The sequence below is a fragment of the Oncorhynchus nerka genome, linkage group LG26 (genome assembly GCF_034236695.1).
Source record: "Oncorhynchus nerka isolate Pitt River linkage group LG26, Oner_Uvic_2.0, whole genome shotgun sequence".
Lineage (NCBI taxonomy): Eukaryota > Metazoa > Chordata > Actinopteri > Salmoniformes > Salmonidae > Oncorhynchus > Oncorhynchus nerka.
This window is the reverse complement of record NC_088421.1, coordinates 36,433,549-36,452,200: the sequence shown is the minus strand read 5'-3', so window position 1 is coordinate 36,452,200 and position 18,652 is coordinate 36,433,549. Positions and strand designations below refer to the sequence as shown.

Below are 18,652 nucleotides of genomic sequence, written 5' to 3'. Positions count from 1 at the left end.
CCGGATCCGGGATCATGACTACAGCCTCAAGACTATTACCATAACGCAACGTTAACTATTCATGAAAATCGCAGATGAAATGAAATCAACACTGTCAACACTCATCTCAGATTTTCAAAAATATGCTTCTCAACCATAGCAAACTAGCATTTAGCATTTAGTGTTAGCATTTAGCATTAGCATTTAGCGTTAGCATTAGCAGGCAACATTTTCACAAAAACTAGCAAAAACATTCAATAAATAATTTACCTTTGAAGAACTTCGGATGTTTTCAATGAGGAGACTCTGTTAGATAGCAAATGTTCAGTTTTCCTGAAAGATTATTTGTGCAGGAGAAATCGGTCCGTTTTCTGCGTCATGTTTGGCTACCAAAAACCCCAGAAAATTCAGTTATAAAAACGCCAAACTTTTTCCAAAATAACTCCATAATATCGACTGAAACATGGCAAGCGTTGTTTAGAATCAATCCTCAAGGTGTTTTTCTACATATCTCTTCAATGATGTATCGTTCCTGGAAGTGTGCTTCTCCCTCTGAATGGCATGGTAAAATGATTGCCACTGAGAATTGCGCACCAATTTAGACAAAGGACACCGGGCGGACACCTGGCAAATGTAGTCTCTTATGGCCAATCTTCCAATGATATGCCTACAAATACGTCACAATGCTGCAGACATCTTGGACGAACGGCAGAGAGCATAAGCTCGTTCACGGCACATTCACAGCCATGTAAGGAGACGATAGTAAAACAGAGCTTCAAAAATTCAGCTCATTTCCTGTTTGAGGTTTCATCTTGGTTTCGCCTGTAGCATCAGTTCTGGGGCACTCACAGATATCTTTGCAGTTTTGAAAACGTCAGTGTTTTCTTTCCAAAGCTGCCAATTATATGCATAGTCGAGCATCTTTTCGTGACAAAATATTGCGCTTAAAATGGGCACGTTTTTTAAATCCAATAATGACATAGCGCCCCCATAGGTTGAAGAGGTTAACAGTCATCTCAGATTTTCAAAATATGCTTTTCAACCAAAGCTACACAAGCATTTGTGTAAGAGTAAGAATATTCATAGCCTAGCATAGCATTAAGCCTAGCATTCAGCAGGCAACATTTTCACAAAAACAAGAAAAGCATTCAAATAAAATAATTTACCTTTGAAGAACTTCGGAAGTTTTCAATGAGGAGACTCTCAGTTAGATAGCAAATTTTAATTTTTTCCAAAAATATTATTTGTGTAGGAGAAATTGCTCCATTTTGTTCATCACTTTTGGCTAAGAAAAAAAAAACGAAAATTCATTCACTACAACGCCAAACTTTTTTCCAAATTAACTCCATAATATCGACAGAAACATGGCAAACGTTGTTTAGAATCATCCTCAAGGTGTTTTTCACATATCTATTCGATGATAAATCCTTCGTGGCAGTTGGGTTTCTCCTCAGTAGCAAACGGAAAAGTACTTGCAGCTGGAGATTACGCAATAATTGCAACGGAGGACACCAAGCGACCACCTGGTAAATGTAGCCTCTTAGGTTCAATCTACCAATGATATGCCTACAAATACGTCACAATGCTGCAGACACCTTGGGGAAAACGTGGAAAAGGTAAGCTGACTCCTAGCTCCTCCACAGCCATATAAGGAGTCAATGCCATGAGGCGGTTTCAAAAAATGCGGCACTTCCTGATTGTATTTTTATCTGGGTTTTTTCTGTAACATCAGTTCTGTGGCACTCACAGACAATATCTTTGCAGTTTTGGAAACGTCAGTGTTTTCTTTCCAAAGCTGTCAATTATATGCATAGTCGAGCATCTTTTCGTGACAAAATATCTTGTTTAAAACGGGGATGGTTTTCATCCAAAAATTAAAAGAGCGCCCCCTATATCGAAGAAGTTAAGTTAATGCATTGATATCAGTAGGATGTTCACCACCGTGTGTCTCTAAAGCCCCTAATCATGCTGTTATTGGAGTCTTCCTCCTGAGCAATCACAACCATTTACTTCCATTCCCTGGGTCTAAATCAAATCTATTACAGCAATTATCTGACTGTGTGAATAAAATGGTACCTTTCTGTTAGTCCACAGGGCCCATTAGGCAACAGTCACATTAGGCATGGAATAGTTACTAACTTTTGATTTCTGTTTTTTCTTTGGCTTTGTGATTTACTGGGCAAAAGCATGTTTTATGTGCCCGGGTGTTTATTTGCCCAGCTTATATGGTGTCTTGGACAGGAAGTGGTCATCTTGTCATAGCTACTGTATGTGTTTTTCAATGACTCTTTGCCTTCTCTCTCCTTCTTCTGTCATCCCTAATCTTTCTTGCTCTTTTTCTGTCTTTCATTAAATCTCTTTCCTTTCTCTCATTCATCTTTCTCTCTCTTCCTCTCCCTCTCTTATCCTTCTATCCCCTCAGTGGCTCACTGTGCGTCGTCCAGACAGATCATTTCTCACTGGAAGAACTGCACGCGGCATGACTGTCCCGTCTGCCTGCCGCTGAAGAACGCCAGCGACAAAAGGAACCAGCAGCGTGAGTACCTGTTGTTTTACCCTAGGACCCGTAGTCCATCACACGTGTGTGTGTAATGTTGGGTTTTGTGTAATATCCTCCCATACAGGTGTTTTGGCATTAGCATAGCCATTCAAGTAGATACAGTGCATTCGGAAGGTATTCAGAACCCCTTTTCTACATTTGGTTACGTTAGAGCCATATCCTAAAATTGATTCAATTGTTTTGGTTCCTCATCAATCTACACTCAATATCCCGTCATTTTTGCAAATGTATTTTAAAAACATAATGGAAATATAGCATTTACATAAGTATTCAGACCCTTTTATTCAGTACTTTGTTGAAATACCTTTGGCAGTGATTACAGCCTCGTCTTCTTGGGTATGACGCTACAAGCTTCGCACACCTGTATTTGGGATGTTTCTCCCATTCTTCTCTGCAGATCTTCTCAAGTGCTGTCTTGTTGTATGGGGAGTGTCGCTGCACAGCTATTTACATGTCTCTCCAGAGATATTTGATCGGATTCAAGTCCGGACTCTGGCTGGGCCACTCAAGGACATTCAAAGAATTGTCATGAAGCCACTCCTGCGTTGTCTTGGCTGTGTGCATAAGGTCGTTGTCCTGTTGGAAGGGGAACCGTCACCCAGTTTGAGGTCCTGAGCTCTCTGGAGCAGGTTTTCATCAAGGATCTCTCTGTACTTTGCGCTGTTAATCTTTCCCTCCATTCTGACTAGTCTCCCAGTCCCTACTGCTGGAAAAACATCCCCACAGCATGATGCTGCCACCACCATACTTCATTGTAGGGATGGTATTTTCCAAGTGATGAGTGGTGCCTGGTTTCCTCAAGATGTGGCGCTTGGCATTCAGGCCAAAGAGTTCAATCTTGGTTTCATCAGACCAGAGAATCTTGTTTCTCATGGTCAGAGTCCTTTAGGTGCCTTTTGGCAAACTCCAAGTGGGCTGTTATGTGCTTTTTACTGAAGAGTGGCTTCCGTTTGGCCAATCGACTATAAAGGCCTGATTGGTGGAGTGCTGCAGAGATGGTTGTCCTTCTGGAAGGTTCTCTCATCTCCACAGAGGAACTCTGGAGCTCTGTCAGAGTGACCATCGGGTTCTTGGTCACCTCCCTGAACAAGACCCTTCTTCCCCAATTGCTCAGTTTCGCCAGGCGGCCAGCTCTAGGAAGAGTCTTGGTGGTTCTAAACTTCTTCCATTTAAGCATAATGGAGGCCCCTGTGTTCTTGGGGACCATCAATGCTGCAGAATGTTTTTGGTAACCTTCCCCAGATCTGTGTCTCGACACAATCTTGTCAGAGCTCTACGGACAATTCTTGCTCTGACATGCACTGTCAACTGTGGGACTTTATATATGACAGGTGTTTGCCTTTCCAAATCTTGTCCAATCAATTGAATTTACTAAAGGTGGACTCCAAGTTGTAGGAACATTTCAAGGATGCGGGTATTGTCTGTAGATTGAGTTAATGCTGTAAAGTAACAACATGTGAAAAAAGCCCAGGGGTCTGAATACTTTCCGAACGCACTGTAGATAAACCGGTTGTTGTCGCCCCTCAGCCAGTTTTCATACAGGAATCTGTCTCAGTATTACATCTGCCACATTACATTTCATTTAAATGTATTTACATATTGTAGGCACAGATACAAAAACTGACACATTTCATTTACATGTATTTACATATTGTAGGCACAGATACAAAAACTGACACATTTCATTTACATGTATTTACATATTGTAGGCACAGATACAAAAACTGACACATTTCATTTACATGTATTTACATATTGTAGGCACAGATACAAAAACTGACACATTTCATTTACATGTATTTACATATTGTAGGCACAGATACAAAAACTGACACATTTCATTTACATGTATTTAAATATTGTAGGCACAGATACAAAAACTGACACATTTCATTTACATGTATTTACATATTGTAGGCACAGATACAAAAACTGACACATTTCATTTACAACAGATGCATTCCACACTATAACACACTTGCGCTATAAATGATTTGCGATGTAAATCTAATTGAATTAGTCACATGCGCCGAATACAACAAGTGTAGACCTTACAGTGAAAGGCTTACATTGTTGATTAAGGGCTTGTATGTAAGTTCATTTTTTTGTATTTTTTTTTTTACAATGTAACTGAATTGTCAACAGAGAAGCATGCTGAGCTGAGAGCATAGAACCCTAGAGTGAGTGAGTGAGCGAGTGAAGTTTTCAGTGGCGCCACCTGCAGCCGTATCCCTAGCTGTGCTCTGTGCTTGTTCTGTGCTGGCTCGGTCTGTGCTGGCTCGCTGGCTGTGAAGGATTCCTGTAGAATGCTGGGCCTGTAATCTGACACCCTGGGGGAGGGGCTCCGGAGTTTCTATCTGTGGGGGAGGAGCTCAGGGGGAGAAATCTCTCTGATTGGCCAGAAAACCGGTGACCGATTTAAATCCCCCACAGAGGCAACCTGCATATTCGCTCTGCCGGTCACAGATCAAAATACAGTAAAGAATAGAGCAGTAGTAGGATCTTTGGGTGGAAACAGATAAATATTATTTTAGATCATAAAAAATATAGGCTTTACAATTTTGCTTTGTTTAACAACTTGAGTTTTTTATGACTTCTATGAGAAAAATAATTGCCAATCAGTAGATTGCTTTTCATCAAACGTAACATACGGCAGACCTTTTCTGGAAGGGCATACTAGTGATTTATTAACATGGGCCCAAGCCAAGTCCTAACTGTAGTTCTGTTTGAAAACTGGGGGAGATTGGTGGGTTATGTGCAGTTGGGTTTCATCGCAAGTGTTCATAATTACTCATCTCCCTCTCCACCCACCACCCTCTTCAATTTGATACAAAAGTTATTGTATTGCCAAAGCAAATGTTTCAAAAATGTCTCTCCTCTCTCTCCAGCCATGCTGGGTTCGCCCGGCGCCAGCCTGCAGAGTGCCATCAATGCCACGGTGGGCACAGGCCCTCCCGGCAGCTCCCCGGGTTCCTCCATGAACAGTGGCGGGGTCAGCAGTGGGCACATCGACCCCAGTTCCATGCAGCGGGCCTACGCTGCCCTGGGCCTGCCCTATGGTAACCAGTCCCCTGCTCAGGGACAGGGAGGACCTGGAGGACAGAACACAGCCCAGGGAGGGCAGCAGCTACGCTCCATCAATGCACTAGGTAAGAATGTTGCTTGGTCTCATTGGAGTTTTAGGCTAGGTTACTGTAAAGCACTTGAGGACAATAGGATAAGAGCATCTGCTGAAGGACTCAATTATAAATGATAAAATGGGTTGATAGATGCATACGATTGATTCAACTGAATTGAATTTTGAGTTTGCAAATATGCACAATTTGAAATCCCAGAGGATGAAATCCCAGACACATGAAATAGTTATTTAAAACCAATGATTGGTTTGTTTGATTGGTTGACTCGTTAAATCATTTTGGTATAGTTCTCTGTATAAGGGTCTCGTGTGATGAGTCGAAGTGGTATAGTGAGGGTATCGGTCACTGTTTTGGTGGTAATGCTGACTCTGGTTGGCTGTGTTCTCTCCCAGGCACTAACATGAACATGGCCGGAGGAGGGGTGGGCGTGCCCTCAGAGACCGGCATGCTCTCGGACTCATCGCTCCCCTCGTCGCTCAACAAGTGAGTCCGCTCACCCATTTAGATTGTCTCTCTTAATTCTGTGCCCTAGATCACTCCAACTGGGTGGTACAGAGCTGGGCCCACTACAGTGTACAGCAGCACTCAACATTTTTACAATGAGCTCCAAAAGTATTGGGAAAGTGACCATTTTTTGTTTTGTCCCTGAACTCCAGCATTGGAATTGAAATGATCAAATGACTATGAGGTTAAAGTGTGGACTGTCAGCTTTAATTTGAGGGTATTTTCATCCATATCAGGTGAACTGTTTAGAAATTACAGCACTTATTGTACATAGTCCTCCCTGTTTTAGGGTAACAAAAATAGTAGGACTAATTCACTTATGTGTATTAAGGTAGTCAAAAGTATGTTATTTGGGTGCATATTCCTAGCTTGAAATGATTGCATTAAGCTTGTGACAACACATTTGGTGGATGCATTTGCTGTTTGTTTTGTTTGTGTTCCAGATGAGTTTGTGCCAAATATAAATTAATGGTACGTAATGTATTGTCACTTTGGAGTCACTTTTGTAAGTGAGAATAGAATATGTTTCTAGAGACTTATACATGAATGTGGATGCTAATATGATTACGGATAGTCTTGAATGAATCGTGAATAATGATTTGAGAAAGTTAGTCGCACAAATATCATGCCTTCTTGACATGCCAACCTCTCACCATACAATAACAGGGGAGGTTAGCATTTTATATCATACCCACAAGACATGCTAACCTCTCACCATTACAATAATAGGGGAGGTTAGCATTTTATGTCATACCCCCAAGACATGCTAACTTCTCACCATTACAATAACAGGGGAGGTTAGCATTTTATATCATACCGCCAAGACATGCTAACTTCTCACCATTACAATAATAGGGGAGGTTAGCATTTTATATCATACCCCCAAGACATGCTAACCTCTCACCATTACAATAATAGGGAGGTTAGATCATATCCCAAGACATGCTAACTTCTCACCATTACAATAACAGGGGAGGTTAGCATTTTATATCATAGCCCCAAGACATGCTAACTTCTCACCATTACAATAACAGGGGAGGTTAGCATTTTATGTCATACCCCCAAGACATGCTAACTTCTCACCATTACAATAACAGGGGAGGTTAGCATTTTATACCATACCCCAAAACATGCTAACCTCTCACCATTACATTAACAGGGGAGGTTAGCATTTTAGTGGGGGTATGATATTTGTGCATCTAACTTTCTCACTAATCGTTATTTAGAGTTCATTCAGGACTCTCCGCTATCATGCTATAATCCACATTAACGTAGATGTGTTTAGAAGCATATTATATTCTTATTTACAAGTGACTCCAAAATGACACTACATTATTTACCATTCATTTTATTCAGACCCCTTCACGTTTTTGACACTACATTATTTACCATTCATTTTATTCAGACCCCTTCACTTATTCTAAAATGTATTAATTAAAAACATTTCCTCATCAATCTACACACAATATCCCATAATGACAAAGTGAAAACCATTTTTTAAAAAACTTTTAGTATTCAGACCTTTATGCTATGAGACTCGAAATTGAGCTCAGGTGCATGCATCCTGTTTCCATTGATCATCGTTGTTTCTACAACTTGATTCGAGTTTATTTGGAAAGGCGCACACCTGTCTAGATAAGGTCCCACAGTTGACAGTGCATGTCAGCAAAAGACAAGCCCATGAGGTTGAAGGAGTTGTCCGTAGAGCTGCTAGACAGGATTGTGTTGAGGCACACACAATAACTATATACGCCTGAAGACATACCCAAATCTAACTGCCTGTAGCTCAGGCACAGAACCAAGGATATGCATATTATTGATTTAATTTGAAAGAAAACACTCTGAAGTTTGTGTAAATGTCAATTGAATGTAGGAGAATAACACACAATAGATCTGGTTTAGATAAAACAATTATTTTTTTTTAAATTAAAATTTTTGTATCTTTAAAATGAACAAGATAAAACAAACATTCAGATAGGATGATGGGGACAATTTAAAAAAATATGAGGGCAACAGTACTTGTGCAAAGTTTCAGAATGATAACATCCAAAATGAGTGTGCTACATGACATTTATCATGAATCACCAGGTGTCCCACACAAGTAGCCCAAGTGGCCAAATTGGTGAAGGTATACATTTTGAAACGAATAACTATATACAAAATACCAAAATGGTATTCTAGCAAATATATGAAAAAAATATATATATATACATTTACAAAATAACATGGGTAACTATTTACACACTTTCAATATTTGGAAGACCCTCAGTCCTCTATCAAATCTATTTATATTGTCCCAGCCTAAAACCCCAAACAGCAAGCAATGCAGGTGTAGAAGCACGGTGGCTAGGAAAAATTCCCTAGAAAGGCAAAAACCTAGGAAGAAACCTAGAGAGGAACCAGGCTATGAGGGGTGGCCAGTCCTCTTCTGGCTGTGCTGGGTGGAGATCACAGTGGTTGTAGAGGGTGCAACAGGACAGCACCTCAAGAGTAAAAATGAACAGTTTAGGGTTCCATAGCCAAAGGCAGAACAGTTGAAACTGGAACAGCGGCAAGGCCAGGTGGACTGGGGACAGCAAGGAGTCATCATGCCAGGTAGTCCTGACGCATGGTCCTAGGGCTCAGGTCCTCCTCCGAGAGAATTAGAGAGAGCATACTTAAATTCACACAGGACACCGGATAAGACTCCCATTCGGAGTCAGTGTCACTGTGAAAGAAAATGTTCGGTTAGAATAGTTTCACATATGAGCCCTGTATCAACAGGTATAATAAACAGATATATATATATATATAATATATATATATATATATATATATAGAGTTGAAGGTTGAATATATTATTATATTATTATTACCTGCTAGATCTACTGTCTTTATTATATTACAACAGACCAGCTGTATCTACTGTCTACATTTCACTTTGGCCATTGATGTGGTCCTGCACTCTCCTCAACAGCCTCAAATAGCCTATTTCATGTGGGTTGGGGTGGGGCGGCAGACACGCATCTCACATTTCATGACATGTTTATATATTGCTTCTAAAATGTTTATATATTTTTTATATTATTAATTTCAAATCAGGGCATTAGCATGATAAGAACTTACCAGTCCAAAACGATGTCCTCTCTTCCATTCAAAAAATATTCCTCCACAATCGCTAAATGAAGCGTCCTACAACAATATGTCTCACCTTCCCAATCAATGTATTCTAAAGTTGTGTGTACATCTGTATATCTAGACTTAGATTTAGCTTTCCCTGACTTCGAGCCAATAATGATTGATATATAAACAGCTGAATCTGCGCGTTCACCAAACAATGCAGTGCGTAATATGCGTAGCTTCTTCCGGTATGAAACTTCAATAGCGAATGACTCACTTTACTCTGAAGCTTACTACATGGGTTGGTCACCGTATGTTGTGGAATTTCAGCCTGCTAGCGGGTACTGTGCGCAGAGAGGTTAACACAGGTCTCAGAAACAATCTCTCATGCACAAGCCCACGTGTTAGTGAGTAGCCAGCTAATATATTTTATATTTCAAGTTTAGCCAACGTGGATCTATTTGCTAGCTAACAAGGTAGAACAGTTGAATTGATATGAACACACCCTTCTGTCCGTCTCCAATTGTTTGAGCAGCATGTTAGCCTGTCCACTTCATTCAAATGTTGAAATCAAGTGGCCTACCTTATTTCTCAGAATGAGAGCGATTTGCTAATTCCTTGTGTTTTATGCTTATTTCAAGTTTATGGAACAGACTAGACAGCTAGTATAATTGACTGACTAAAGTGTTGCTAACGGTATGTGGTACCCCAATGCCGCGCGCATCAAACTGAGCATTAATTTTCCTGACTCTGTGTTCATTGATACTCTTGTTTTAGTAGTGTCTGCTCTGCACGCAATTTGAGTAGTTGAGACATAAAAAGGATATTGTTAGAAATTGAACTGCTCTATTATTCTCTGGTGTAAATGGTAAGGTGCACAGAGGAGCGAAACAAACCAGACCAAAAATACAACACGAGAACAAGCGGACATAAATGCTCATAAAAACAAAAAAGAACCAAACCTTCATCCTTGTGATACAGGCATTTGGAATATCGCGCAAAAACATACATTCAAATTAATTTGATATACCGCCCAGCCATAAGAAAGAAGGGCCTTGGTCAGGGTGGTGACCAAGAACCCGATGGTCACTCTTACAGAGCTCCAGAGTTCCTCTGTGGAGATTTGAGAACCTTCCAGAATAACAACCATCTCTGCAGCATTCCACCAATGAGGTCTTTCTCGTTGTGGCCAGACGGAAGCTACTCCTCAGTAAAAGGCACATGCCAGCCCTCCTCAGCAAAAGGCACCTAAAGGAGACTCAGACCATGAGAAACAAGATTCTCTGGTCTGATGAAAACAAGATTGAACTCTTTGGCCTGAATGTCAAGCGCCACATCTTGAAGAAACCAGGCACCACTCATCACTTGGACAATACCATTCCTACAATGAAGCATGGTGGTGGCAGCATCATGCTGTGGGGATGTTTTTCCAGCGGTAGGGACTGGAAGACTAGTCAGAATGGAGGGAAAGATGAACAGCGCAAAGTACAGAGATCCTTGATGAAAACCTGCTCCAGATCGCTCAGGACCTCAGACTGGGGAGACGGTTCGCCTTCCAACAGGACAACGACCCTAAGCACACAGCCAAGACAATGCAGAAGTGGCTTCAGGACAAGTCTCTGAATGTCCTTGAGTGGCCCAGCCACAAAAAGTGAAGGTCTGAATACAGCGATAAGGATGAAAATTCCCTCAAATGAAAGCTGACAGTCTGCACTCTAACCTCAGTTGTTGTATAATTTCAAATCAAGTGTGCCAGAGTACAGAGCCGAAACAACAATGTCACTGTCCCAATACTTTTGGAGCTCACTGTATATTCTATTTAAATAGTAGCTTTCATGATGAAGAAAAAAATCTGCATAAAAACTGTTTTTGGCTTAGTAGTTCTAGTGAAACATGTAAATTCTGGTCTTTATTCTAAAAGTTAGAACGTTTTGATCTGGCTCTTTTTACCCTTAGCGGTTCTACTCTACCATTTGAAATCGTGATGTAGAGGCGCCTTGAAGGTGCCTCTACATCATCTCAAAGGGAAGAGTTTGGTATGAAATCCACTCCCTTGTAGATGTGCTGGGTGGTACCACCTCGAGGCTTACTATAAAAGTAGGTGATCGCGCGCTTTATTTGGCGATGGTCTTGGTGAGGAGAGTGTGCCAATCAATATATTTTGCGTGACTCTTCCTTGACTAGACCACTATTCAAAAGGCAGTAAGGCACATTTCCGCATATGACCAAATGAAACGTTATTGCTTACTGTTTCATACACATCTACATGATTAACCAAGAAAAGTTAAACATGTGGGCTATGAGGATTATACTTTTATATTCATAGCTGCATGTATCGTAATAAGACATGGATGACAATGGCCATGGCAACTCATCATTTTGTTGCTATGACTGGTGGCACAGTGTGCTATAACAGTTAGCTCATATTTCAATGGTTGACTTGTAATCCTATATGTGGCAGATATATTTATAATCCTATATGTGGCAGATATATTTATAAATCCTATATGTGGCAGATATATTTATAAATCCTATATGTGGCAGATATATTTATAAATCCTATATGTGGCAGATATATTTATAAATCCTATATGTGGCAGATATATTTATAAATCCTATATGTGGCAGATATATTTATAATCCTATATGTGGCAGATATATTTATAAATCCTATATGTGGCAGATATATTTATAAATCCTATATGTGGCAGATATATTTATAAATCCTTTATGTGGCAGATATATTTATAAATCCAGATATATTTATAATTTATGTGGCAGATATATTTATAATCCTTTATGTGGCAGATATATTTATAATCCTATATGTGGCAGATATATTTATAAATCCTATATGTGGCAGATATATTTATAAATCCTATATGTGGCAGATATATTTATAAATCCTTTATGTGGCAGATATATTTATAAATCCTATATGTGGCAGATATATTTATAAATCCTTTATGTGGCAGATATATTTATAAATCCTATATGTGGCAGATATATTTATAAATCCTATATGTGGCAGATATATTTATAAATCCTATATGTGGCAGATATATTTATAAATCCTTTATTTACAATGTTCATCCCGTGCCCACACACTTCTAGTTCTGAGAAGTGATAGCCTACCTGTGAGACTGGTTGGCCTGGTAGTAGTTGTAGGTTTTTATACACTACCCAAGACCAACCTGAGAGTTAATTTGATCATTGGTAAAATAGTTACTGCAGTGCTGATTGAATTGAGCTCCATATCTTAATTTTCAATGTGATGATTTTTCCCAACACAATACTGAAAAAAAAAAAAATCCACATGGGAAATTGGAACTTACTCCACACGCACCGATAGATGTCAGGAACTCCCCACCTTACCACTGAGTTAACAATGCAGATAGATGTCACCACCTTACCACTGAGTTAACAGTGCAGATAGATGTCAGGAACTCACCACCTTACCACTGAGTTAACAGTGCAGATAGATGTCACCACCTTACCACTGAGTTAACAGTGCAGATAGATGTCAGGAACTCACCACCTTACCACTGAGTTAACAGTGCAGATAGATGTCAGGAACTCACCACCTTACCACTGAGTTAACAGTGCAGATAGATGTCAGGAACTCACCACCTTACCACTGAGTTAACAGTGCAGGTAGATGTCAGGAACTCATCACCTTACCACTGAGTTAACAGTGCAGATAGATGTCAGGAACTCATCACCTTACCACTGAGTTAACAGTGCAGATGTCACCACCTTACCACTGAGTTAACAGTGCAGATGTCACCACCTTACCACTGAGTTAGCAGTGCAGATATATGTCACCACCTTACCACTGAGTTAACAGTGCAGATGTCACCACCTTACCACTGAGTTAACAGTGCAGATGTCACCACCTTACCACTGAGTTAACAGTGCAGATGTCACCACCTTACCACTGAGTTAACAGAGCAGATGTCACCACCTTACCACTGAGTTAACAGAGCAGATGTCACCACCTTACCACTGAGTTAACAGTGCAGATGTCACCACCTTACCACTGAGTTAACAGAGCAGAGCCATATTTGCTCGCAATGCACACATTGTTATCAGAGCGTGCCAGTGGATTTCTGGTAAGTATACTTTAGTGAGAAAGTGTTGATCGGGTACAACTATGTTTACCCACCCCCAAAATGAATATTTATGAGCAATTCCCCACCACTTCTCACCTGAATGCGTTGTTTGAATATATGAAAGGGTTGGGCAAAGGCTGAAATTGGGGTTAAATTCCTGATAACTACAATGCCACTCTTTCCACTCAGTTACCTGACACAGCATTACACAAGTTATTCTCTCATAGTTACCTTGGTGTTACTCTTATGATTACATGTTTCCTAAGCGGTCTTGCTCTCCTCTCTCCGTCCTCCAGTCAGTTGATGCCAGACGGGTTGGGCATGGGGGGCATGGGCAACCTGCCGGGCGCCAACCCTCTCTCTGCCTCGGGGGTGAGGAAGACGTGGCACGAGCACGTCACTCAGGACCTACGCACCCACCTGGTGCACAAACTGTAAGTACCACCAAGATGCTTGCATTCTCTTCCTTCAATGTTTTTTCTCCTCAATGACTCTACCGGGGTTTAATAGGTGGACAACCCACATGGTTTTGCCACCGTAGGGCTAAAGGTATAAGAGTTGGTTTGGGACTGGCCCACTGTGTTCACTTACCTCGCCCGTTCAGATCAGTGTTCTGAAAGGAAAATATATTTTCTGATTGGGGTTGCCGCTACTCCAACTCACTGTTTAATTGTCCCTTTGTGCTGTCCCTCTTTCCCTCCACCATCCTTTCCTTCTCCCTGTCCTCCTCCAGAGTACAAGCCATATTCCCCACCCCAGACCCCGCAGCACTGAAGGATCGGCGGATGGAGAACCTGGTGGCGTACGCTAGGAAGGTGGAAGGGGACATGTACCAGTCTGCCAACAGCAGGGTAATGAACTCCAGTGGAGGCTGCTGAGGGGAGGACGGCTCATAATGGCTGGAACCGAGCGAATGGAATGGCGTCAAACACATTGAAGCTATGTGTTTGATGTATTTGATACCATTCTGCTCCAGTCATTACCAAGAGCCCGAGCCCGGGCCAGCCAATCAGATTGAGTTTATCCCCAAAATAGGGCTTTATTACAGACAGAAATACTCAGTTTCATCAGCTGTCCGGGTGGCTGGTCTCAGACGATCCCGCAGGTGAAGAACCTGGATGTGTAACCACGCCAGCCCAGGACCTCCACGTGGTCTCCGGTTGTGAGGGCGGTCGAACGTACTGTCAAATTCTCTAAAACGACAGAGGTGGCTTATGGTAGAGAAATTAATTTTAAATTCTCTGGCAACAGCTCTGGTGGACATTCCTGCAGTCAGCATGCCAAGTACCCTCCCTCAAAACCTGAGATGTCTGTGGCATTGTGTGACAAAACTGCACATTTTAGTGACCTTTTATTGTCCCCAGCACAAGGTGCACCTGTTTAATGATCATGCTGTTTAACCAGCTTCTTGATATGCCACACCTGTCACATGGATGGATTATCTTGGCAATGGAGCAATGGTCACCAACATGGATCTAAACCATTTGTTTGCAAAATTTGAGGAAAATAATAGCTTTTTGTGTGAATGGAACATTTCTGGGATCTTTTATTTCAGCTCATGAAACATGGGACCAACACTTTACATGTTGCCTTTATAGTTTTGTTCAGTATACGTTATTTCTAATCTGATGTTGTCAATTTCTGCAGGACGAGTATTACCACTTCCTGGCGGAGAAGATCTATAAGATCCAGAAGGAGTTGGAGGAGAAGAGGCGCTCGCGGCTCCAGAAGCAGCCTGGCCCCATGGCAGTGGGGGGCCCAGGGGCCCAGCAGCAGCCTGGCATGCCCCCTCAGCCGAACTCCATGGGTCCTGGCCAGTCCCCACGGCCATCCAGTGAGTACCCTGGACCTCTAGAGACCCCTCTATTGAAGAAGGGAGCAACATAATCACTTATGTGTATTATCATCCTATTACCATGTGTGGGGCCAACCCTTCTTTTTATCAGTCATGCATTGACGGTGGAAATTTGACTAGCATTTGGGCCTATAACAGAATAATGACATGTTTGGTTAAAGTCGGTGTTTGAGGCTGTAGTTAGCTAATTTGGAAGCTTTGGTATATGACATGTTTGACCACCTCATCCTCCTCTCTTTCAGATGGATCTGTGCCTATGCCCAACATGCCAAATCAGATCATGCCCCGCATGCAGGTGTCTCAAGGTACCAGTCCTTCTCCTACACTTGTTTCTCATCCTCCTTTCATTCAGTCAACTGCTCAGTGACTGTCAACCCCCCTGGTGGCCAGTTGATTATATACTATAATCCCTAACATAGTAAAGGGTAAATACTCCCAATACGCAAATAGTGTAAATGTTTTTTTCATGAACTGTTTCTCTGTAAATGTTTATTTATATAATTAGAGCCAGTGTTTCCCCTGTATTCATTTAAGAAGCTAAAAGAATGAAATCAATAAAATAAACAATGAATTTTGGAGTACGTCTGGAATGGCTGAATTACTGAGTGGGCATGCGGGGCATATGCCCAGGGGCCCAGATTTTTGCATAAGTACACAGAATTAGCCATGGCAAAATGAATAGAATTGCAAGAAATTAGCTTTCACACTGCAACATTTTTTTGTCAGCTCCATGACAAAATGTGTAGATTGGCTGAAAAAATTGCTTTACAATTGTACATTTTTCTCTTGGCTCCATGAGGGGAAAATGAACCACTTTTTGATCCAGAAAAAACCCTGCTTATTGCTAATAAAACACCTGCCTGATAATATGGAATGGTGCCAGGTATATGTTTTTAACAATATGCTATTGGGCTCATCATGGTGTCTAAACACTTTTGGAGTAGAATGTATTTTTAATGTGACCGTAAATGACATCAGTCATTCTACAAAAAATATCCTGGGGTGGCACCCCCCGCCCCTTTGACTTTATTCACCGTGGCAAAACAAATTATAGTGGAAACACTAACAGGAAATGTACAAGTTTGTGAAAAGTTATGATTTAGCGCCTAACTGACTCAGTGGCTCCTTCACCTGCTCATCAGAGCATAGGATTATTAATTACAACATCTCATGTGTATTGTAGACAACACTAATCCTGTGTGTGTGAACTATATGTGTGTGTGTGCTTCTCCTCTCCCACATAGGAATCAATCAGTTCAACCCCATGGCAATGCAGAACGTGCAGATGTCCCAGGGGGCCCGCGCCGCCTCACCCATGAACCACTCGCAGCAGATGAACATGAGCTCTGTCCCAGCGGTGAGACCTCTATGCCCCAGTTAACTCTTTCCTTCCTTCTGGATCTCCTTCTCTCCCTTTCTCCTCTCCCGCTCCCCCTCTCTCACTTCCTCTCCCCGTCTCGCTCCCCCTCTCTCACTTCCTCTCCCCGTCTCGCTCCCCCTCTCTCACTTCCTCTCCCCGTCTCGCTTCCCCTCTCTCACTTCCTCTCCCCGTCTCGCTTCCCCTCTCTCACTTCCTCTCCCCGTCTCGCTCCCCCTCTCTCACTTCCTCTCCCCGTCTCGCTCCCCTCTCTCACTTCCTCTCCCCGTCTCGCACCCCCTCTCTCACTTCCTCTCCCCGTCTCACTCCCCCTCTCTCACTTCCTCTCCCCGTCTCGCTCCCCCTCTCTCACTTCCTCTCCCCGTCTCGCTCCACTAGTGTCTATAGAAAGTCTTCACCTCCTTGAGGGTTTTAAACATGGATTAAATTAGATTTTATTTCTACACAAACTACTCCACATTTTCAAAGTGAAAGAAAAGGCTGAAAAGTAAAACCGTGGCGGGTTGTCCTTAACTTTTTACCTGGGCTTTGGCCCTTTCATATTTATTTTGATCCTGACAAACTCCCCATTCCCTGCCGGTGGCAAGCATACCCGTAACATGATGCTGCCCCCACAATACTTCAAAATGGAGAGGGTTTCACTCTTGGATTTGACCCAAACCCATAGTTTTTAATTTAGGCTAAAAAGTGTTGTCTTGCAATATTATTTACAGAATGGATGATTAGGAATGGATTTAACACAGGCTTCTTCTCACTTTGTCATACAGGCCAGTAATATGGAGTGAATCCAATGTTGTTGATCCCTTTGTGCGTTCAAGTATTGAGGTGTCAGCATACTTGTATGGGTAATGGTTATTATCAGCAGTGAAAATAAATATGGAAGGAGCAAAGACCAGTTAAAAAGTTACATAACTCACCTCAATCCTCTGAAAATCCTGGGATAAGGTTTTGTTTTTCTGTGGGACAATTACACAGATTTTTATGCAAAAGACTCACCAAAATGGCATTCCAAGAGGGTTTGTGAGTGGTGTAGTCTGTCCTGACTTGAATCTGCTTTAAAAAAATCTGCGACAAGGTTTGAATATTGCTGTCCGTGTTGTAGCTTCGACCCTACTTTACATCACATGAGGTTTTTGTGTTGTGCCTCCATCGGTTAAGACACAACATCAAATCAAATGTATTTATATAGCCCTTCGTACATCAGCTGATATCTCAAAGTGCTGTACAGAAACCCAGCCTAAAACCCCAAACAGCAAGCAATGCAGCTGTAGAAGCACGGTGGCTAGGAAAAGCTCCCTAGAAAGGCCAAAACCTAGGAAGAAACCTAGAGAGGAACCAGGCTATGTGGGGTGGCCAGTCCTCTTCTGGCTGTGCCGGGTGGAGATTTATAACAGAACATGGCCAAGATGTTCAAATGTTCATAAATGACCAGCATGGTCAAATAATAATAATCACAGGCAGAACAGTTGAAACTGGAGCAGCAGCACGGCCAGGTGGACTGGGGACAGCAAGAAGTCATCATGCCAGGTAGTCCTGAGGCATGGTCCTAGGGCTCAGGTCTTCCGAGAGAGAGAAAGAAAGAGGGAATTAGAGAGAGCATACTTAAATTCACACAGGACACCGGATAGGACAGGAGAAGTACTCCAGATATAACTAACTGACCCTAGCCCCCCGACACAAACTACTGCAGCATAAATACTGGAGGCTGAGACAGGAGGGGTCAGGAGACACTGTGGCCCCATCCAATGATACCCCCGGACATGGCCAAACAGGAAGGATATAACCCCACCCACTTTGCCAAAGCACAGCCCCCACACCACTAGAGGGATATCTTCAACCACTAACTTACCATCCTGAGACAAGGCCGAGTATAGCCCACAAAGATCTCCGCCACGGCACAACCCAAGAGGGGGCGCCAACCCAGACAGGAAGATCACATCAGTGACGCACCCCTCCTAGGGACTGTATGAAAGAGCCCTAGTAAGCCAGTGACTCAGCCCCTGTAATAGGGTTAGAGGCAGAGAATCC

At 42.1% G+C, this 18,652-nt stretch overlaps 1 protein-coding gene across 1 annotated transcript in view; it reads left to right on the top strand.

The window, feature by feature from the left end:
• The window catches only part of crebbpb (CREB binding protein b), an 82,634-nt gene that overhangs the window by 42,072 nt on the left and 21,910 nt on the right, over positions 1-18,652 (top strand). Inside the window, 8 exon segments of the mRNA XM_065010585.1 lie at positions 2,402-2,515; positions 5,428-5,688; positions 6,069-6,159; positions 13,688-13,825; positions 14,125-14,242; positions 15,039-15,225; positions 15,489-15,551; positions 16,491-16,603. Of these exon segments, the coding sequence (XP_064866657.1) occupies positions 2,402-2,515; positions 5,428-5,688; positions 6,069-6,159; positions 13,688-13,825; positions 14,125-14,242; positions 15,039-15,225; positions 15,489-15,551; positions 16,491-16,603 (1,085 nt within the window).